Source organism: Xiphias gladius, chromosome 1 (genome assembly GCF_016859285.1).
Source record: "Xiphias gladius isolate SHS-SW01 ecotype Sanya breed wild chromosome 1, ASM1685928v1, whole genome shotgun sequence".
In the NCBI taxonomy this organism is placed as follows: domain Eukaryota; kingdom Metazoa; phylum Chordata; class Actinopteri; order Istiophoriformes; family Xiphiidae; genus Xiphias; species Xiphias gladius.
This window is the reverse complement of record NC_053400.1, coordinates 23,641,987-23,663,000: the sequence shown is the minus strand read 5'-3', so window position 1 is coordinate 23,663,000 and position 21,014 is coordinate 23,641,987. Positions and strand designations below refer to the sequence as shown.

At 39.8% G+C, this 21,014-nt stretch overlaps 2 protein-coding genes across 3 annotated transcripts; both read right to left on the bottom strand.

Annotated features, from left to right (window-relative positions):
• Nucleotides 1-5,863: 5,863 nt before the first annotated feature.
• On the bottom strand, nucleotides 5,864-15,798 carry LOC120789727 (F-box/LRR-repeat protein 3-like). Of its 2 annotated transcripts, none has more exons than XM_040126681.1 (6): nucleotides 15,246-15,340; nucleotides 12,555-12,768; nucleotides 11,095-11,259; nucleotides 10,830-10,952; nucleotides 10,047-10,218; nucleotides 5,864-9,576 (listed from the first exon to the last, which is right to left on the bottom strand). In XM_040126681.1, the coding sequence occupies exons 2-6, from the start codon at nucleotides 12,756-12,758 to the stop codon at nucleotides 8,936-8,938; spliced, it is 1,305 nt and encodes a 434-aa protein (XP_039982615.1). In that variant the 5' UTR covers nucleotides 12,759-12,768; nucleotides 15,246-15,340; the 3' UTR covers nucleotides 5,864-8,935. The 2 variants fall into 2 exon arrangements, with proteins under 2 accessions (XP_039982615.1, XP_039982605.1); XM_040126671.1 differs by lacking the exon at nucleotides 15,246-15,340 and adding an exon at nucleotides 15,691-15,798 and having other exon boundaries at nucleotides 5,865-9,576.
• Nucleotides 15,799-16,653: 855 nt separating this feature from the next.
• Nucleotides 16,654-18,965, bottom strand: LOC120789734 (low affinity immunoglobulin epsilon Fc receptor-like). Its single transcript, XM_040126695.1, has 2 exons — nucleotides 18,840-18,965; nucleotides 16,654-18,234 (listed from the first exon to the last, which is right to left on the bottom strand). The coding sequence occupies exons 1-2, from the start codon at nucleotides 18,866-18,868 to the stop codon at nucleotides 17,034-17,036; spliced, it is 1,230 nt and encodes a 409-aa protein (XP_039982629.1). The 5' UTR covers nucleotides 18,869-18,965; the 3' UTR covers nucleotides 16,654-17,033.
• Nucleotides 18,966-21,014: the final 2,049 nt, after the last annotated feature.

The following is a 21,014-nucleotide window of genomic DNA, read 5'->3' as shown; positions in this document are numbered from 1 at the left end:
AGAATCATTCAAAACATTCTCTATATAAAATAGCACCAGAGAAATCCTCACGACACACGCAGAGCACAAGCTACGGCTCTTAATTGTAATGATTTGTGAAATGAATTATGGTGGCTAGCATATTTGAGTGCACTACCTCATAGAAGAGTCCCTCTGGAAACTGCTGGAAGCACTGGGCACACACAAAGCACTGCTCATGGTACAGCTCTCCATTACTATTGACAATCTTCTCGGTCGGAGCAAAGCCACTCTTACAGCGCTCACAGGCCGCATTGGCCAGGGCATTAGCAATGCTGTTGCATGAGACAAGAAAATACATGTTAGTACATTACTTCCCCAGAGTCCCTGAGACATGTAAGGCTGAAAAATAACTGGGATGCAAGGCTGGACCAATGTTTATCATTTCTCGCATAACTCCTACATCAACTGCTGAGCTTGTTTCAGCAGCTGTCAGCACAGAGAATGCACATAATATATGAATCAGTTGGGGAACTCGGTAACACTGAGATGCACAGCCATCCCCTAATTTGGTAAAGAAACAGAAGTACTGACACCTAGCTGAAAGACTATGTGCAGCTACACACACACACACACACACACACACACACATTTACGTATATACAATATACACAGTAGAGCTACAACAGTGAGTTGATTAATCCATTCTTGTCTTAAATGACAGAAAATTAAAGGTCAGCGATTATGATAATCTTTTATCATATCGTTTTTGCCATTTTTCGAGCAAAAATTCCAAACATTAGCTGGTTTTAGCTTCTCAAATGTGATGATTTCCTGCTTTTCCTTGTCATATCAGAGGATAAACTTAATATTATTTTGCGTTTTGGACCGTTTCGTGAACAAAACAAGCAATTTGAATACATAATCTTGGGGGTTGGGAAATTATAGCAGGCACTTTTCACCGTTTCCTGAGACACTGATTAGGCAATTAATCGATCATGAAAAAGATCAATTGTTTTTCCGCCCTAATACACCCACACGTACAACTTACTAATAAACTCCATAATCAGACTCGGGCGTTTTCTCATCAATATACGGTTAAATACTATGCCACAACCTACAACCTTCTAAGTTTAAGGCCAATTCTGGCCGAGTCTTCATGTGGAACATAAATATGTTTAAAATAATTGGCCAATTGAACTTAGATAACAAAAGTCAGTTTATCATTTTCCCCAGTGATGGCATACAATGCATTAGTTACAGTCCATGAGTAACTTACTTAAAAGAAATCCTGGGTAAACCTGAAGGGCTCATAAAGGTCATTCAAGTTAAAGGGCGGTTGATGATAATATTTCGCATGATATTTTAAATTATTGATTAAAATGGAAGTTAGAGCTAACTAGCATGCTAACATAAGAGTCAGCTCAGATTTGGGAAAGAACAGTAACGTTATTTCGCTGACGTTGGATAACTGGCTATAACGTATCGACTGTGAACCAACCTTTAAACTGTTGACCTAAGGCTAAATATGTGTTGATAGTGACGTTTTTGCGAGTAACTTGTAAATTAGGCATCTATTCTCGGGTAGCGGTTAGCTAACTTTACCCCAATGGTTACCTTGGCAAGCTAATATACCGTTAGCTTTAGCCTGCTGGCCTCCAAAGCTAACTGACCATTTACCTGAAGTTGTGTATGTAGGTTGTGTTCCTACCCGAGCTAACCGGGGGGAAAAGCTCACCTGCCCGTCATTCCAGCCAGCCCCAGCATCACCTCTTAGCACGACAGCTTGGGATCCGCGGCTAAGAAAACCGACATAAACTGTTGCGCCAGTTCCTCTCGCTAAGCTACCAAAGTTTTCAGGAGAAGGCAGGCTCGTCGTGCGCCGTGTCGCCTTTCGCAGCGGAGCCGTGCCCGGGCTGGCAGGAGGCGGCTTCAGTCCAGAAACCTGATGATGTCGAGTGTGACACCGTCGGATTCGCACATCTGGTCAGCCAAATTTATGGCCGGTCTGGCTTTCGAGGAGACCCGTCATACTGGATTACAGGCGGGACAGTCCCTTGCCAAAATTCGCTAAATGGACACATATGGAAAATACATGAGATAACATTAGTGTCGGTGTACCGTCATGTGTCTCACCAATATCCAAAAAACAAAGTTACATAAAGGACACGTACATACAGGGTATACAATATATATATCTCAAAATACAGCGAGATGTCTAATACATATTAACTACACATACATTTTTTGAGGAGGGAAATGTTGATATATGTGGTATGGATATATTGTTCCTTATGTTAGTGACAAATCCGTTCACCCAACCTGCTGATGGATTTAAACCAGAACCTTTTTACTATGAGGACATAAATACCCCAAAACATGGAAATTTCCGACGTGTGCATTTAAAACTGCATTATACTGTCTTTATATTTTGGATTAATAATTAGTAAAGACACTGTTTAATAACTCTTTGTACTGTGTATAGCCATTAATTTCCATAATACTTAAAATCACATATCCTAGATACATATTTTTATGTTTTTATGTTGATTTGATTAAAATATGCTGTATGTCCATTTATGTAAATGTATATAACTCATTCTCATATTACAGTATATGTTTAGGTATGGTTATGTATCAGATTTTGAAATGGGGTGGGTGTGTCAGCCAGTTAAACCAAAACCTTAAAACATTAAGTTTTACCGTTAATTCAGTGAGATGTCAAACAAGCACGGGTTCTACACACCAACACCCACCCAACATTGATGCAACAATCTTGTAAATCCAATATCCAGTACAGGGAGATGTCAGTCGAGCATGGACCGTACAACATGCTGTATGCAAGTCCAAAGAAGAGCTTAAATTAACAACGACAAAGTGAAAGAACCCGTGTGGGGGCGTGTAGGGGATATAACTGAAACTTTTTTTTACTGCTAAGTGTACCGTACAGTACAAAAGAGCCAAAATCATGCCTCTTTTCCACACAGCATCTCAACCAGTAGCCTTCCCTGGCAATGCTGACAAAGTCACACTATCTCCTTCAAATGTCTGTGAGTTATTACTTGCTGTAAGTTCTGGTTAGCCGACAGTCTCCGTAAAATTTACAAAACTGTGTTTGGAATACTGGTGGAATAATGTGGATTTGAGTAACACCAGCAATCGGACTTCATCGGCTCTTAGTCCATACCTGAAGTGCACCCAGCATGTTTTCTGTTTAAGAAATATCACTCATTGCCCTTTTAAATCCTTAGACCTAACATTTTAAGGAGCTGTGGGTGGAACAGGAGACAGCACTCAAGTTGTGTCTTTTATCTGATTTTTCACATAATTGAGCAATTTTTTGAATGTGTCCTGTCTTGCTTGTGTCTCTACTTATGTCCTCATGTTCATAGTTGTTTATATACCTTTTTAGAAAGCGCCCTGCTTGGAGGTAACCGGTGTGTAAATAACATTTACTTGTGTTGTGTTACACTCTTTTCCTTTTTTTCTGATGATCCCCTTTCCTCACAGGGAAGTATTTTTCTACTAAGTAACAAGTTATAACTAGCCTATTGTTTACTGTGAACAAATAGGATTGTCTATATTTGCACAGTGTTTGACTAATAAAATGTTCTTTGTTCTTTAGAGGAAACAGGATAAAAGGTCAGCAGGAGGCGCACAAGAGTTATAGAGTTTTAGAGGAGAATTATAAAGAAGAATAAACAATATGAAGGAAAACATAACATTTCTGCCATTTTGTTGGATCTAGATCTTAAAGTCCACTTTCCAGGAATGAACAAAAGCAACCTCAGTCTTAAAATGTCTTTCAAAAAATCATTGGTTGTGATTAGTCATAAAACAATCTCAAACAAAACAAACAAACAAACATATGACCAAAACTGAAGTTTTAATTTTTAAGGATTTATAAGTTTGGAATTTTAACAGGGCACTGTTCTCACAATTAAATGATCTGAGGGCACAGAGTCTACCTCACTACATCCAGGTTAAGCCGGTTACCTCCGCGCAGGAGGTTTTGTAATCACCGTGTTTATTTGTTGGTCTTTTGGTTTGTTTATTTGTCAGCAGGATTACGCAAAAACTACCGAACCGATTTGCACCGAACTTGGTGGAACCCATTAAATTTTGGGGCTGATCCAGTTCAATTAATTTGAATTTCCATTTTTCCTCTGAAGTCTCTTGTATGTTGTTTGACATTGGCCATGACATCAGATGCGTTGTCAACTTAAGTTACAAAAGCGGTTTGGCAGTAAAATATACAATACAATGGTAAATAAAGGGCGTGATGGATGACGAATAAAAAACTGAAACTGAGAGAGAGTCTGACTTCAGTAATGCAGATCTTAAATTGTACTGTCGCTCTTGCTTTCCATTACTCGTGATCAGATGGAGAAGCTTAAATTCAGCAGATTGGTAAATACAGCTGAGTCCAGACGGATAGAAACTAAACTGTGTTCATTCCAAACTACAGGCATGAGTGTCTGAGGTGTTGAGGAATCAAGACACACTTACGGGCAGACGACCAGAAACCTGCATACTGTCATGATCATGTAAGCAGGGATATAAATAACCAGGTCTCTCATGTTCCAATGCTATATCCTAAATATAATCAAGAACCAGGATAACACCCAAACCATGACTCTAATGTTAATATACTCACTGTTTCAGACAGTGAAGTTTTCCTTGTCAGGTCCAATTGTTGATTTGTTAATTTCTAGTATATTTAAACATTGATTTAGTTTTGGGGTGCTTTAAAACTGAAAGTTACAGCAAGTCTGAGTCAGTTTAGGAATGGTTTGCCAAAAAGGCTTTAAAAAAAATTGGGTGCGGGTCATAGACCACTGTTTGTTTTGTGAAAGCAGAGCAGCAGGGTTAGGGTGCATGTGATCCAACTGAGTCATGGACTCATAAAGAAAGAAACTGTGTGGAAAAAAAAAGGCTATTGAAACTTGAAGTTTTACATGTAAAAACAAATTTAGGCACATGAATCAGCTAAGTAGCGTTCAACCTACTCATGACTGACTGAAAAATATCATCTGCTTGATGTGCAAAATCAGGACAGAACAGTTTTTACTAGGCTAATTATATTTCAGTGAGATCACAGAGAAAACAAGACATCTGACCTGTATGCTAGTGTGGTTTTAAGAATTTTAATTGTTCTTGGTCCACTACTTTAGTCCAGACTGAAATTGGATTCATGGTCCCCTGTGGATGAATCCTACTGACTCTGGTGATCCTCGGACTTTTCTTCCACCATCAAAGTGAGGTTGACATTCATGGTTCTGAGTGAAATATCCTGGCAAATGTTAGATGGATTGCCCTAAAATTTGGTACAGACATCCATGTTCCTCTCGGGATGAATCACAATCAAGCTTGTGAACCTTTGACTTTGCATCTAGCGCCATCAATGGGTCAAAATTTCAATTTGCTTAGTACTTTGATTTATGACAAAATACCTGCAAATGCAATGACATCCCCATCAGCCTTGGCTGTACTTTTTGTCTAAATGCTAGTTAGCAAATGTTCACACTCAAGACGATGAACAAGATAAACATACCATGTTCGCATATTAGTGTTAGTATTTAGCTCAAACCACCACTGTGCCTAAGAACAACCTCACACAGTTGCTAGCATGGCTGTAGATTCAACTAATAGTCGTTGATTGAAAGAGTCTCTTGTTTTAGCACGAGGCATTATACTCCTGTACAAACAAATTAATTTAGGTTTACTATGAACTTTATTACTGAGGGTGTCTAAACATGATTCATTTCTTATGAATAATTTCATGTTTTCGACTCCCCAAAAGGGTCCAGGTGACTGTTACTAAATTCTACTAAATGCTTTGTCACTAAACTTGTGAAGCATCTTAGAACAGAAGGATCAAACTCAGCTCAGCTCTCCTCAGACCGGTACACAAGCTAAAAATAACATTACAACAGGCTAATTAAAGCAAGAGCGTTGTCTTTATAATTAAGACAGGGACTACACACTCAAAACAGGCATTTTTAATGTGGCTATTAACTTCACTTAAATATTACATATCTTTGGGGAAAGTACAAGAGACTACCTTCCAATAAATCTCAGTTCAATGCAACCTTGTTTAGCTAAAATAAAAACAACACACTGTCACTGTACACTCTATAAAAAACTTCAACCCTTACTCGGCCTATACTTGAATATTACAATAATCATCTATACGCACTGAATACAAATGTCGTTAATATTAACCAGCAGATGGCAGGTTTTCATAAATACACAATAAAATGTACTGTAATTCAGTAAAGGATAAAGTCCACTGCCAGGCCTTGTTGACCTTCAGAGACAGAAAACATCAAATTAAGACATGATCATGGCTACCTATCAAAGGGCAACAACTGAAGAAATATTATTGTGAAGGGAATTTTTCCTTTTGATTAACATTTTCAAACAAAACACACAAAACATTTACCCCATAAAACAATTTTCCATTTAACTGAACATGATGATTTACAGGTCTCTTTCATTGCACGGTCCAAGGGTTGACATCTTTCAGTAAGTCCACAGGCAACACCCCTAGTCCACCTAAAGACATGTTCCAACTAATATTCTTTCGCTCTATTGCAACAAAATAATGAGACATAAATATTTCATTCTTACACATCCTGCCAAACATTCAGTTACATTAACATTCAGCTGCCACACTGTCCCATCTTCAGGGCTGCACAATTGCCTCATTAAAATCATAATTTTTGCATTTTTATCAATTACGCTGGAACAGCTGCCACATCCAAATACGTGCTGGAGTTTCCGGACGATGTGGCACTTCATGCCTTTATGCAACAGCTAAATATGATACAGGGCAAAAGATAAAGTGCCACCATCAATTTAAGTTGTAAAAAATGTTCTCATTGTAAACCAGCCAACTGTTTCAGAATGATAGCTTGAAAAACTTGCTGCAAAAAGTACAGCACCAATTAATAACTGTGCAGCCCTGTGCTTGCATTTAAAATCCTCAATCCTTAATCATGTTACCATATACATTTGAGCTTAATTCACAAACAGAAAAACACTTTTTATAATGTGTTTGTCAACTGATCATAACTGAAAATACAGGCCTCCTCTCTGCTGTTCACAAACATTGCTAATGTTCAACTTTTAACAGCATCAGTAAACATTAATAAATCAAGATTTTGTTCATGTATCATAAGACCCGTCGATCAATTTGAGAGTTCCTCACTGGGCAACCCTTTTGTTTTTGCAAATTTTGGTACATTTACCACTAAAATACGTTTTACAAATGGTAAACCAGAATATATCTTTCTTAGGTAGACTAGAGACTGTACAGACTATGAGCATGGTGAATGATTGTCCTGTGAAGCAGTTTTGGTTTGTCCCTTTCCAAGAAAGCTTTCCAGAAGGATTTTTGTGAGTCAATTTAGGTCAACGATTAAACAATGCCACCTGCCAATTCAATTTCTTAGAACCTACACTGTTTGTAAAAATAGAAAAAATAACTCCATAAAAAGCAAGTCAACTACCGAGGGTGACTCACTGAGAGAGTTCCTGACCACTGCCAAAATTTACCACCACTTGACTGCAAACTCAGTTGATTTCATGCCCTAATAACATTGTAGCTCATCTTGTGTCCTTCATTGGAGTAAAAGTGCATCAGTAGGATTAAGTAAATGTACAGATGTATGATGTCAACAATCAAAAATTCTCCCTCTCATTTGTTTTGCAATTTAGCACTTTGATATTTACAATAGGAACACATATACATATACATATATACATATACATATAATATATATATACATATTATATATATATGTACAGCATATACAGACTAACATGATTGTGGCCAAAGTCACTTAAGAGCACCACCTTCACAAGTAGCTGTTCTTAGAAAAAGAGAGACACCACTGTCTGTAGCCCCGCCCATGTCACATCAGAGGACGGAGACAGAGACAGCTCTTTTTTTCCAAATGAGATGCAGTGACTCAGAAACACATTCAAAGAATTAATAAATATGTCGATAGACGAACGAGAACAAAAACATATGGTTTTAACATGGAATCTTTTATGTGCTATTGCCTACCTGAGCGTAGGCATGTAATCGACCGCCTCTACAAGGAGCTTCACACGTCTGGTGACTGTTTCGTGTTTCTTATTCTTGTACAGCCACAGTGTGTCGTTACTTGGGTTGCAAAGTGTCAGAAGCAAAAGAGAAAATTAAAAAAACCTTCCATGACAGTTAAGGTTGGAAATTTAGGTGATTTTAACTGAGTATCAACACAGATATATGAGCTTATAATGGTGACTATCCCGATTTAATGTACTGTGCATTTTTCCATTCCATGTCAAGACTGTTTTCTAACTCACCACCGTGTCTGACCTGAAAGACATTTTGCAGTTCACTGTGATGATGACAATCTGTCGAATATATCTGTATGTCCAGTTATTTAACTGAAATTAAACTAATCACTGTAAAGTTTCTGATTTCTATTAGAGGCATTTGTACTCATGCCTGCACATTATATGGTAAAACTGTTTATGAATCTGTCTGCTCATACCTGTGTAGATGAAATAACTTCGACATTCTTCCCCATTCTTTCCCAGTAATTCCAAGACTTTCCCGTTAGTGCAATGTGTCACCCCTGAATACTCCTACAACGCAACACATAACCAATCTGCAGGGTTTTTCAGCCCATTAAAAATGGCTCAGAGAACAGGGTGCTAAATGTTATGTGTGACAACAAGACAAATTGAGATATAAATATACATATAAATATAAAAATTTTATACACGGAACAGGATGGTAGAGTTTAAATCAATGAACATGTGTTTTATCAGATCAGACCTCAAAGAGATGTGATTTTGTCATGTATTCGGGGAGGAAAAGCCCTACATATGGATGAGGACACACTCAAACATCACACACACACATGCACACGCACACACACACCCAAACTCATGCAAACCTAGACCTTCCTCCAGAGCTCTACCAGGTAGGCATCATGTCTGGGAACCAGACGCGGCCCAAATGCTTTGACACCTCCCAGTGGATATCATCCAGACCATAGTGGTGGTCTGGGACCAATACTTCCTCCATGATGGATAGCTGTGTCAGTCTGTCTCCACACATCTTGACAAACTCCACGAAGGCGCTGCAGGACACTTCACACTCTCCCAAGCCGATGGCCGACAGCTGGGTGCAGCGTTGGGCGATGCGGATCAGCTCCTCATCCAGGGGCCGCAGCCCATTGGCGCACACCACAAGCTCGACCAGACGAGGGCAGTTGAGCCCAACACGGCCCAGCACGTCTTTACTGACGGAGCGGCCGAAGTACAGGTGCGTGACAGGGATTTCATCACGGAAGAAAGGACCAAACTCGTCCTCATAGAGAAAGAAGTACATGACCAGGTTAAATTTGGGAGAGTGGCGCATCATGGCGTCCCAGCTGCTCTTCTTGATGGTGTGGAACTGTTGGCCAGGATTCTCACTAACCACGTCGATGCGAAGGTGCTCGAGGTGAACGTGCTTCTCCGAGGACAGGGCTATGAGAAGTTCATCACTCAACAAATGGTAGTTGAGAGCCAGTTCTCTCAGGCCGTGGCACTGATCAGCCACACACAGGATGCCTGGGAGAGGGAGAGAAGTAAATTAGGGGGCTATAGATCTACACAGCCTGTTTAAGGCTGAGCACAGGAAAAGATGAAGCAATGTTAGCCAACACTGTTATTTCTCCTCGTAGGTTTCAGCCTTAGGAAGAGTGATTTAATTAACTGGTGTATCACCTCATTGTAATAAAAAACCCTAAAATATCTATATTTTAATATCAATGTCCCCTTCCCTGTACAATCATGTCTTCCCAGTCACTTTTTACTCGTTGACTCCTAATAAATGTGCTTTTTATATCCCTTTTACTTCCACCATCCCGTCAAATCCAGCTGCTAAAAACACAGGGGGAACAGATGTTCATGTACAAAAGATGTGCCTCAACTCTGCAAAACGCCAGCTATAATTGTTCTTGATCAATCAAATTGTTAACAGTTAGTCATTATTATCATTAACATCGCTAATGTCTGTCATTCCTTCTATTGTCCAGTACCTGCAGGTGAAACATGAGGGCAACTGCTCATTTTCAGCAGTTTGAGTGTGTCACTATTATTGGCCACCAGGACTTTGAGGGAGGGGTCATCCACAGGTGTGTCATCAATCTTTAGGGAGGAGAGGGATTTGGAGTTGACAAAAACCACTGTAAGCGCTGAGATGAAGTGAGACTGGTGGACAGGGTGAAAGAAACAGACAGAAACATTTAGTCACCCTTCTTCCTTCGGTAAACACAGTCAGTCTTTGAGGCAGCCATAAATGCTAGTTTTATTCTCCAAAGACATCAAGCAATCTGACATGCAGACGTAGTTAGCGACCGCCATTTAATTCCACTACACATTTCCATTTTCTGAAGTCTGCAGCTGGCAGAAATGTCTATCACATCACTCTTGTCTAAATGTATATGCATCTTTGTGCAGGTGCTTGTAAAGTACAAGATACAAACAAAATGGCATACCAACTCCCTACCTTTATATTATATCCATGAATTAAAAAACAAAAATGCAAATGTGCAGCCCTGCCACTTTGTTAACAGACTGCTTCCAAGATTGACCGTCAAAGAAAATGCCTGAGTGCAATGTTTTTAGCTGACAATTTAAAGATATTAAATTATAGACCTTCTCACAGGATCCTGGCATTAATCAGACCAGCTGCATCTTATACACTGATCACACATCACAGCTTTAAACTGGTGAATTGTTTCCCTACAGCAGTAAATTATAATCCTAAACTATGCCTGTAGATGAAGATGCACAAAAATAACTATCTTGCTGCAGCTTACTTTGGGCAGCTCCATGAAACTGGGTCTGGCTGTGGAGATGAGCCCCAACGTTTTCAAAGAACAATTCACGAGCTGAGAGAGAATGTCGCATGCTGCCTCTGCAGACTCTCTGCTGCTGTCCACCTAAACAGTATAGAGAAAGAAAACGTAAATGCAGCGAGGCTTTCATTTGAACAGAACATATGAATTCACTTCACGACACACCTCATCACTTTAACCACCCTAACCGGACACGTCTCCTCCCCGTCTCCCGATCATTTCATACCTTGAAGCTGACATACTGCAGGTGGTTGGCGTGCCGTTTGATTATCTGTTTGATGAGGTCTGGGTGCGTGGCCTTCAGGTAGGAGCTGGCTGGCTGGTTTAACTCAAACTCAAAGCACCGCCACAGCTCTGGCATGTGAAAGGCCTGGTTCCAGCTTCGACACACCTGTGGTAGCATCAATAAGATCAAAATCTGATCCGAGTTATCTGTCTCTCTCAGAAATATACTCCCTCTTTCGTTAGTTTCTTTTTTTTTAATGAAATGAAAAAAATTGTCTCAATTTTTCATGTGGTTAACATCAGCAACAGAACTAACCCATGTAGCAAACTGAATATTCATTTACTCTGAGTCTCATTTACAATATTAAGCATTATTTTCCTGGGCTTGTGGCCAAAAGTGCTTTTTGAATTCCTAAGACAAGCTGACAAAATGTAACTCCCAGGAGAGTGCAGAAACCTTTAATTTACCCTTAAGCAAATGGCTGTCACCCTGGCACAAAGTACAGGACTTGGAACAGAATGCCAGGTACAACTGTACGTTTTTGTGTTTAACCAACCCTGGTTCGTTGTTAAGAGCCCAGCTGACTGGTTTAAAGATAACTGAAAGCAAAAATAACACAATTATTAAGTTAATTACACTATATAATGATAATCTAATGATGAGGAAAAAACAGCATTACTACTGTCTGTTTTGAAAATCTCTTACGTTGTTATATTCTGTGGCAATGGCCAAATTTCACTGGGTCAATGCATCTGTTCAACCTGGTGCAGTCAACCAGTCGCTTTCACTCTGAGTTTGATGTTAATGTAAAGAATGTGACTTTCTGCACAATAATCCAGACAGAAAAATCGCAAGACCTGTCATGAGAATCTGCCTCCACACATGCATCATTACATGAGTTTTTCTGAGTCAGCTGAGGGTGAGAAATCCTGGAAAAGGGAATTTTACTTTTACGTAGCTTTCTTTTGTTCAATATGCACACTAGTTGCCAAGATGTAAACAGATACATAACACATACAAGACCATTAGTACAAAAATGTATGGATTTTGGTATTTCCAACTATTTTTATTCTTTAGTGTTTCTTCAGCTATATTTATCCTTTTACTCTTGTATGGGTATTTGATAATTGCAGAAATTCACTTTATGTTTGTGCTTGAAGCCAACATTTTTAGTAGTCTTTCTGAATGTGGAGAACAATTTACTTTTAAGTTTGCGCTTTCCCTATTTGACACACTATGTATGGTGGTAGTGGTCAAACAAAAGTGCCCAGTTATGCCATTTAGTGTCAAAAATCCTCTATCTGATAAATGTTGAAAATACAAGTTGAATGGAAAAAATCATAACTTCTTAGCAACAATTTAAATACATTACCTTCAATAAGTTGCTACAGAAAATACAGCTTACTGCCAAATATTATCGACTTAGTGTGGAGACTGATGGTACATTATAAAATGAGTACCTGAGAGGCATAAGCTCTATCTAGTAGAGGCAGGTACTGGAAGATGTGGAGCAGGATCTCCTGCGGCAGACACTCCCAGCGGGCGCTCTCCTCCTCGGTATCTTTCTCCCTCCTCTGCTTGCAGGGCCGTTTAAGAGTCCCTTGAGACCCACTGCTGGTCCCTCCTCCGTCCTCCTGCTCATTCCCTTGGAAAACTCGTTTCATCCTGGGTATACTGAAGAGGAGTTAACAAAATCGAGGTGGTTGGGACAAGTGAACTTCACGGGGAAAAGAAGCGTTTGATAAGCAGTACCGTTTACGCAGGGCTTCTTCTTCACAAGACTTGACGTGCTCGGCAAACTAAATGTTATTAGAATTGCAATCCATGTCTGGTAGGCTGATTCATGCTGAGATAAACCAAATATGTGTGTGTGAAATGACATATGGTTGTAGAGCTGCAAGTATTGTCATTATCAGTTAATCTATTAATTATTTATAGATTAATTAAATATTTAAAAAAATAAAAGAAATTAATTTCACAATGATATGAAAGAGTAAAGCAGCAACTCCTCACATTTGTCACACTGAAACCAAGAAATGTTTGGTATTTTTATATGATAAATGACTTAATGACAATTAACAGACTTTTTAAATGTCACTCATTAGTTTTCTTCACTCTAATCAATACTAATCAATTAATCATTAAAGCACTACAGGGTTGCCACATGATAACCTACCCTAATCATAATATTTTCATATGCACATTTTGTTATCAAAATTCATACTATCTCTCCCACAGTAATGTCTGAAACAGGGACTGGGATGCACCGATATGCTTATTTTTTTAGGCCATCTTCCCATCCAATGTGGGGCAGTACTGACTCATAGGCACATCTTTCTGCAAACACAGGTTCAAAGCACGACCAGACAAGCCCACCCAGAGGCAAAAATAGTGGTGCGACGTGGTGGTGTGTTTGATAGCTGTATATTCATAAGAAAAACGATCATGGAGATGACAAATTACCATTCAAATATCAGCAGTAGACATAACATGAAAATCAATACAACACAATGCTGAAAGTATCTGACAAGGGTTGAGATGATATAAATTTGTCAAGCGTCTTGACTTGAGATTTTGCCATATTTTAAATATATATACAGTATATTTATGAATAATTTTTTTGCAGTTTGCACTGGGGTATCTTTTATGTCTCTGGTTGTATTAGGCAGTGGTTACTTAATTCACTGAATTAGACGGAAACATACATTCATGTGTAGTTATCCAAGCTAAGGTTATTTTCTTATGCAACAAAAAAAAAACAACAACCCTCAGACACAAAATGTTGTGACAGCTCGGGAAGAAAATAGACGTCGTTGCCTGTTATAGATGCTGTGTCTTCAGGGCTGGCTTGTGGCAAAGGCGATATACGGTGTATCGGGGGGGTTGGGCACCGCAAGAGTGACATATGGCACAAACATAATCTTATTAATCATGGTCACAGCAACAACATTATCAACAAAAACAGTCTTTTTACTTACAAAAATTAACATACTGTGTCGCCCGAACTGTCTGAGCACCGCAGCGCACTGAAAGCGGGGGATGATGGGAACCGTTCGACGCTCACTTGTGCATCGCTCAGCCCAAAGTCCGGGGAGTAACACTGACTGACTGACGGCATATATGCTAGGCTGGATTAGCCGAGGGACGGTCCAGGTATTATTAGCTCAAATGATTTCATATTGATAAGGTCCACGCTTTCAGGAGCAGAGGGGACGAAAATGGAGAAAAAAAGTGGAGGAGGAAAAGAAGACAGAGGTATATCGCCTTACGTTGACATTAAAATGTAGCAATAAAGCTAATGCTAGATAACGATGCTGCGAGAGCCGCTAGACTCAGATACAGATTGAATGATATGAATATGAATGGAAAGCCAGCGGTGGTGGAGGAAGTATTCAGATCCTTTACTTTACAAATACTCCATTACAGGTAAAAGTCACACAGGAGAAATCCCACTTAAATAAAACTACATAAGTATTAGCACCAAAATGTAGTTGAAGTATTAAAGTAAAAGTACTGGTTTGTTCCCTCTGACTGATATATTATTATATACGACACCATCGGATGATTAATACTGAAGCGTCAGTCTGTAAGCAGCATGTCACTGTCGGAGCTGCTCGATGTGGAGCTAGTTTGAGCTACTTTACATAAAGTTTTATACACTGGGTCACCAGATAAATCTGAGGGGTCGTGAGACGGTTAACGGGAGAGGAGAGACGAAAAAAAAACAAAGCACTGATATTAGTATTTCTCTGCCTGAGCTTGTATTGTTCAATCTGAAACATGTAATGCTACTATCACAATATAAATCAATATCACAATACAACACATACCAAGATTTTATTCATATGGCCCACTCCTTTGACCAACTTTTAAAAAGCAAAATCAATACTGTATGTCTATGCAGTACGTCTAAAAAATTGCCCTGCTGTGAATATGACAGTGTTCTGATCTGCTATTTTATCAGTACTGATCGGTAGTGATGAGATGCTGGTAAATTAGTGCACATTTAATTGAGAGCGCAGGCTTAAAATGATTTCCTGTTATGATGCACGCAGGAATGATACTCTGATATATTGTGAATGCTGGTCCTCTAATTACTGTGGTGTTTATTATTTAGTATCTATTATTCTCTGTGCATCGCCCTGACCTACCTGACAGACTTGTGAATGACCTGCAAAAGCCGCACAAAAGGCCAATCGTTTTCTGTGCAAAGTGTCCACAACCGGGTGTGTTCCAGTGTTTCCTGTGCTCACCTGAGAACCAAATCGCTGGAGAAGGAGGACACGCCTCCCTCCGCCTCAACCAACACCACCGTCTGATCAAAACTAAGTTAAGGCCTGCGCTCAAAAACTGTCTTTAACTGCACATTATTTTTGCACGTAAATCGAGCGATGTTGGCTGCGTTTGATGGTTAGTTTACAACACGAACCCATCAAACCAACGAAGGCAAGAGTTAGCTTATCCCCGACCGAGCGTTGCGTCTTGCTAACTACTTAGCAAACAAGTTGAAGTGAATTTGAAGTTAAATCTGAAAAACAGTTTATTTAGACACATAATCTAGGATCTCGTGAGTTATCTGCCAAGCCCGACTCTTACCTGGCTTTCGCCTCCGTCGGATGTTTGTCGGAAAAAAAGCGAGAACTCAACGTCAACCGGGACCGACACAAGAAAACTGCGTTCGAGCTGGCCGACCGATCAAACACATTGGACCATAGGACAGCACGGTGTGTCGGGAGGTTGGCAGACACCGACCACAGGTTTGAGAAGCGAGGCTTTCGAGGGTCTTTTCGTGGTCCGGGCGCCTGACCTAGTTTCGTTTCACAACTCTCCTGCTTCGGGACTTTGCCTGTCAGCTAAAGATGGCGTTCGTGTTGTTGTGTCAAGCGGAGAAGGTGGGCTGGCCTGCGGTTACAGTGTACCGTCGATAGGGGGAGTCATTTCACTCTACTGGAGGTATTCCCTCCTAACATTTGACTTAGTCCGGGCTCCAACGTTAACGTTTCAGTCAAGATAGCATCATTAATCCTAATATTGGACAAAGGACAAATATATTCAACAAACATGCATACAAACAAACAAAAGAATATACTAGGTAGTTAGGGGGGTGGTCAGTCTAATGGTTGTACTAAAAAAAAATCAATTATGTATACAAAAACACACCCAAAGTACATGCCAAAGACTCTCAACACCCAAAAACCCCAAATATCTTGCCTCAATAATGACAGAAAATAAAAATGACCAGACCAAATTACAGATGACGTCGGCTCACAGCGGAGGTGTTTTCCCTGTGTAAATGTGTGGTTTACTGTTATAGTGGCAGTTCTGATTTGGCGCCAAGGGGGACCGGGGCGTCTGCTACAACATGCCTGGGCCCCCTTATGGCGTCCCTAAATCTTGCGTTGTTTTCTCCCAGAAGCCAAATCCAGGCGAGAATCCCCTTTTCAATGTAATATTGTCATTTTAATAAGAACATTACATTATTTCTCTGACAAACAGTTTGCATATTTTTGCTGTGTTGTGAAAGCCATTTATTCTCTACTTTTAATTAAGATTCTTCAAATTAATGTATTGCACTCGTCCACTGCCATACCACTCAGGATTATGAAAACAAAATTGGTTACCTGAAGCCAGATGCATTACCAGAGACAATTTTTAATTTTAGCACCATTGTTCAAGTAAAAGAATTGAAAAAGCTAGCTGGTTTTCTGGCACTGTGGTTTGTAACACTACTTAAGCACCATAGACAGGAGTCTGGATTTTCCCCAGTTTTAAAATTGTTAGTAGTTGAGTTGCCTGGGAGGTCAACGTTAATATCCCAACAATGACACTCCACTTTTATTTGTATAGCACAGTACATTCAGTTATATATCACATTTTGGGAGAAGGCTTAGTCCAGGATACATCAGTAGTAGTAGGCTGCTACATCCCTGCTCTGTCAGTCAGGACAAGGTGAGAGCCATGGTCTCACACAGATAGTGCCGTTTGCCACCACAAACAATGTCATCCCAGGAGTTTAACCAATCCTCCTGTTCAAGGCGTCCTGGTGGCACAATGGCAACACAGTCCTGCCCTGCTCGGTCTTTGTCCCAGGAGGCAATGGCGTTGTTAGGCTCCAGATGCTTCCAGTAAGTAACAGTTGACTTGGTTCTGTCGCCGGTGACCCACAAATGGTCGCCCTCCTTCACCATGTCCTGCAACCCGATCCATGCTGAATGGAAGTTTTCTTGAGGGTGCTCCCGTGCAAACTGAAAAGTCAAGTTGGTCAAGAATGCCTGGTCTTCAGAATTCCCAACAACAGCCAGGTCCCCGCCCATGCCAAGGCACACCCGGCGAGCAGCTTCCCACTTCTGTGATTCTCGGGACAGGAAGAAGCAGCGTGAGGCGTGCTCGACCCAGCCCGGCGGGCAGCGTGTACACCGCAGGGTGCTCTCGTTGCAGAATCTCCAGAGGAACGACAAATTGTCAGAGAACAGGATTGAACGCTGCTTTCGATTATCTGCTTCCAAGTGCATGGAGATTTGCTGTTCGTTGATAAACAACTGGCGCAGGCGTTTGTTTTCTGCAGATGCCAAAGTGGTGATGTGCAGTGAGTCGTTCAGAAGCAGGTTCAGTTGCCTGTTCTCCTCTTCCACGAGGTTGCAGTCTTCCTCGGTTGCATTTAGAAGCATGTTCAGTTCTTTGTTCCCCACTTGCAGCTGTGTATTTTCTTGCAATGTGTTCTTCAGGAGCATGCTCAGCTGTGTTTTTTCAGCCGACAACAAAGCAAAGTTGTACAGAGTGGCGTTCACGAGCAGTTTCACTTGGCCATACTCACTTCTAAGAAGGGTGAAGTTTCGATAAGTGGAGTTGAGAAGTTGCTTCAGCTGACTGTTTTCTACTTGCAACTGCTTGGTGATGTTCGACGCAGTTAATATCTCCTCTGCCATATGCTGTAATTCTGCTGTCACACTTTGGCTTTTACTTATCTGAGTAAAGAGGATGCCGGTCACACCACAAAAAAGCACCATCAAAATCGCAATCGAAATGGCTTGCCACCTGGATCCCGGTCTCTTTGTGCAGTTGTTTTGAGTGTCTCCTATCTCATCTTGAACTTCTGAGGGAATTTTTGTCTGATCCTCACCAGAATTTTCACATGGAAAACTAAGAACCCCCCCCCCCAAAAAAAAGGAAAGACAAGGGATCAAGAGGTGTACTGTAAACGAGAGGTTCTAAAAGCACACTGTCAGGTAAATACCACATTTTATTCGCGAATTGGTCTTTATCAATTCAAAAAATAATAGTATGTTCTCCGAATCCACATATCTTCGTCATTATTAGCTTCGGATAATCTACCAGGCAAGCCACCTGTGAAACCATTCCTCACCTGTAGAACTGATGGGGCCTAAACATGCGGTACATTTGATCATTGTAATTGTTCACCACACATGGCTTGTTCTTTTATTAAATTAACATAAATGTTGATTTGTAAGATAATATATGATTTTATATAGAAAGTACATTCCCATCTCCTAAAATGTTTGCACCTCTCCCCTGGATTGGACCAGGGGCAGGTTTAGAAACTGTTGAATGGGGGGAGCGGTGAAAGGACAGAAAAATGTGTTAAGAGTCACATTTAAAACACTGGCTACCTTGTCCTATACATTATTAATTGCAAAAATAAATAATAGTCTTTCAAACACTTTAAAAGCTGCCAACAGTCAGAAACAGCTCTAAACTTCCCATGGCTGTACTTTTGACTTCATTACCTCACTTGGATCTCCTCTGTGTCAACCATGTCTTCTCTGTTACGCTGGTTTTCCTCTGGATTTTCAGTTTTTTCTCAAGTCCATTTCTTTTTCACTAGATGCTACTTGCGTGTCTACATCGGACCCCTTGTTGGCGCTAGATGGGGCTAAACCACGACCATGAGCCCAGGAGCAGCTCCACCAGGAAATTACCAAACGTTTGCCGGGAGAACTCCGGCCTGCTTTTCGGCCCCGGTTTCCATAGCAACCTGCTGTGGACGGGAGTCACCGGAGCGACATCACGCTGCTGACGTTACGCGAGATTTGCGTTATATACTGAACTAAACTGTTATTCGGTTTTCTTCAGTTTGTTTTATGTATTAATTTTTATTTTTGATTTAAGTAAATTGTTACTCACTTTTGTTTACTTTTATTTGTTTACTAAAGTAAACTGTTATTTGTTTTCTTCAGTTTTGTTTTTTTTTGTTGTTGGGGTTTTTTTTTCTTTCAATTTTTAATTTTTAATTTACTGAAGTAAACTATTACTCAGTTTTCTTCTGCTCAAATTTAGGAGCTTCGTTGGGAGCTGGCATGAGCAGCAGTACTTTTGGCCAGTGGTGAAAGAAGTATTCAGAACCTTTGTAGTAAAAAGAAGTAAAAGTACTAATCCCACACTGTAAAATCTCTATTACAAGTAAATCCTGCATTTAAAATCTTACTCAACTAAAAGCAAGTATAATCAGGAAAATGCACTTTAAGTTATATAAGTACTCAATAGAAAGAAATGTCCCCTGTGACAGATAAATAATTATATTCTATATTATTATTCATGCATCAATGTGTAGCATTTTACTATTGTGTGTGGTTGAGCGTGGCCAGGTTAACCTCCTAGGGCGCCCCATTATAGATTTCATTATTTCTTCCGGTGCCAAGAAACCTCACAGAAAGCTGAGATGATTGGTTGATGAATCATTAGTAATCTGAGAGAAAATTAATCGGCAACAATTTAGATAGTTGATGAATCCTTTAAGTCATTTTTTAGGCGAAAATGCCAAATATTCACTGGTACCAGCACCATACACCGAACGATCAGTCACATATTAAAAGAAGTGTCAGAAGTATTGATAGTTCAAATAATCGTTGGTTGCAGCCTCGCAGTTATCTTATGATGGATTAATACAACCCAATGATTTCTGAGTCTCAATACTTGACAAACAAGAAAAATCATAGCAATTTGATAAAAACATAACTTTAAATCAAAGGAGCACAAAATAAACTAAAAACAATTAAGGTCTTAAAACCAGATTTTAAGAAAATATTTCATTTGACAATAATCATGCAAAAACATACATGGGAATTACATTTAGGTGTGAAATGTTAAATTGTGACTCCATGAGTTATACAGTTTCATGTTTATTAAAATGGGACGGATTTACAGTTTGTACACTCCATCCACATTGGCATTGATTAAGAAAGCAACAAACAAGTACAAATGCAGTATATACATACCAGTATACATATATTTATAAAATACAATAGCATTTTTTTTCCACACAACTGCATTGTATTTTTTTTTAATTATAACTTTTAAGTCGTTGTTAGGAGGACTTTTAAGCAAGCTACACTTAAATTGTTCGGAGAGAAAGATGCTGCGCATAAGCTGTGAATTCCTGTCATGGAAAGCGAGTCAACCTACAGTATCTACAATATTCAGATCTCCATGTTAGAAAAATAGTCCCATGTTTGCACAGTCCCCTCCGGAGATAGGTTGCAGTTACAGAAGGCTAGCATCAACAGCACAGGCACCAGAAAAACTAGCAAAACTCATAACAGTGATGTGTTTCTGTTGGTTGGACAATGTAATATAATAAGTTAAAAATAAGCAGTTCGGGGCAATTCTCTTCTTTTGAAAAAAAAAAAAAAATTATAGACTTGGAAGCTTGATCTGGGAATCCTGACCAATTTCTCTCTTTCAGAACTACTTGGGATGGATATCTTGTAGAGAGTTTGTAGTGTGTAAAGGGTAAGGATTAATTTTTATGTCTCCTGAATATGAAAACGAAAACATGGAGCTACACTGATTTAAGAGTGTTTTCCTTGTACAGCAGCTTTACATAACCACGTTCAGGGATTTCTCTCATTCCTCCGTTATGAAATTCATGCGTCTGCTGCCACCTCGGATAACAGTTTTTCCAA

Coding starts and splice junctions, on each gene's coding strand:
- LOC120789727 (XM_040126671.1), bottom strand. CDS start 12,758: ATGAAACGAGTTTTCCAAGGGAATGAGCAGGAGGACGGAGGAGGGACC. Junction 11,260..12,554: donor ATAGAGCTTATGCCTCTCAG/GTACTCATTTTA, acceptor ATGCTACCACAG/GTGTGTCGAAGCTGGAACCA. Junction 10,953..11,094: donor TGCAGTATGTCAGCTTCAAG/GTATGAAATGAT, acceptor TATACTGTTTAG/GTGGACAGCAGCAGAGAGTC.
- LOC120789734 (XM_040126695.1), bottom strand. CDS start 18,868: ATGGTTGACACAGAGGAGATCCAAGTGAG. Junction 18,235..18,839: donor ACAGAGGAGATCCAAGTGAG/GTAATGAAGTCA, acceptor GGGGGTTCTTAG/TTTTCCATGTGAAAATTCTG.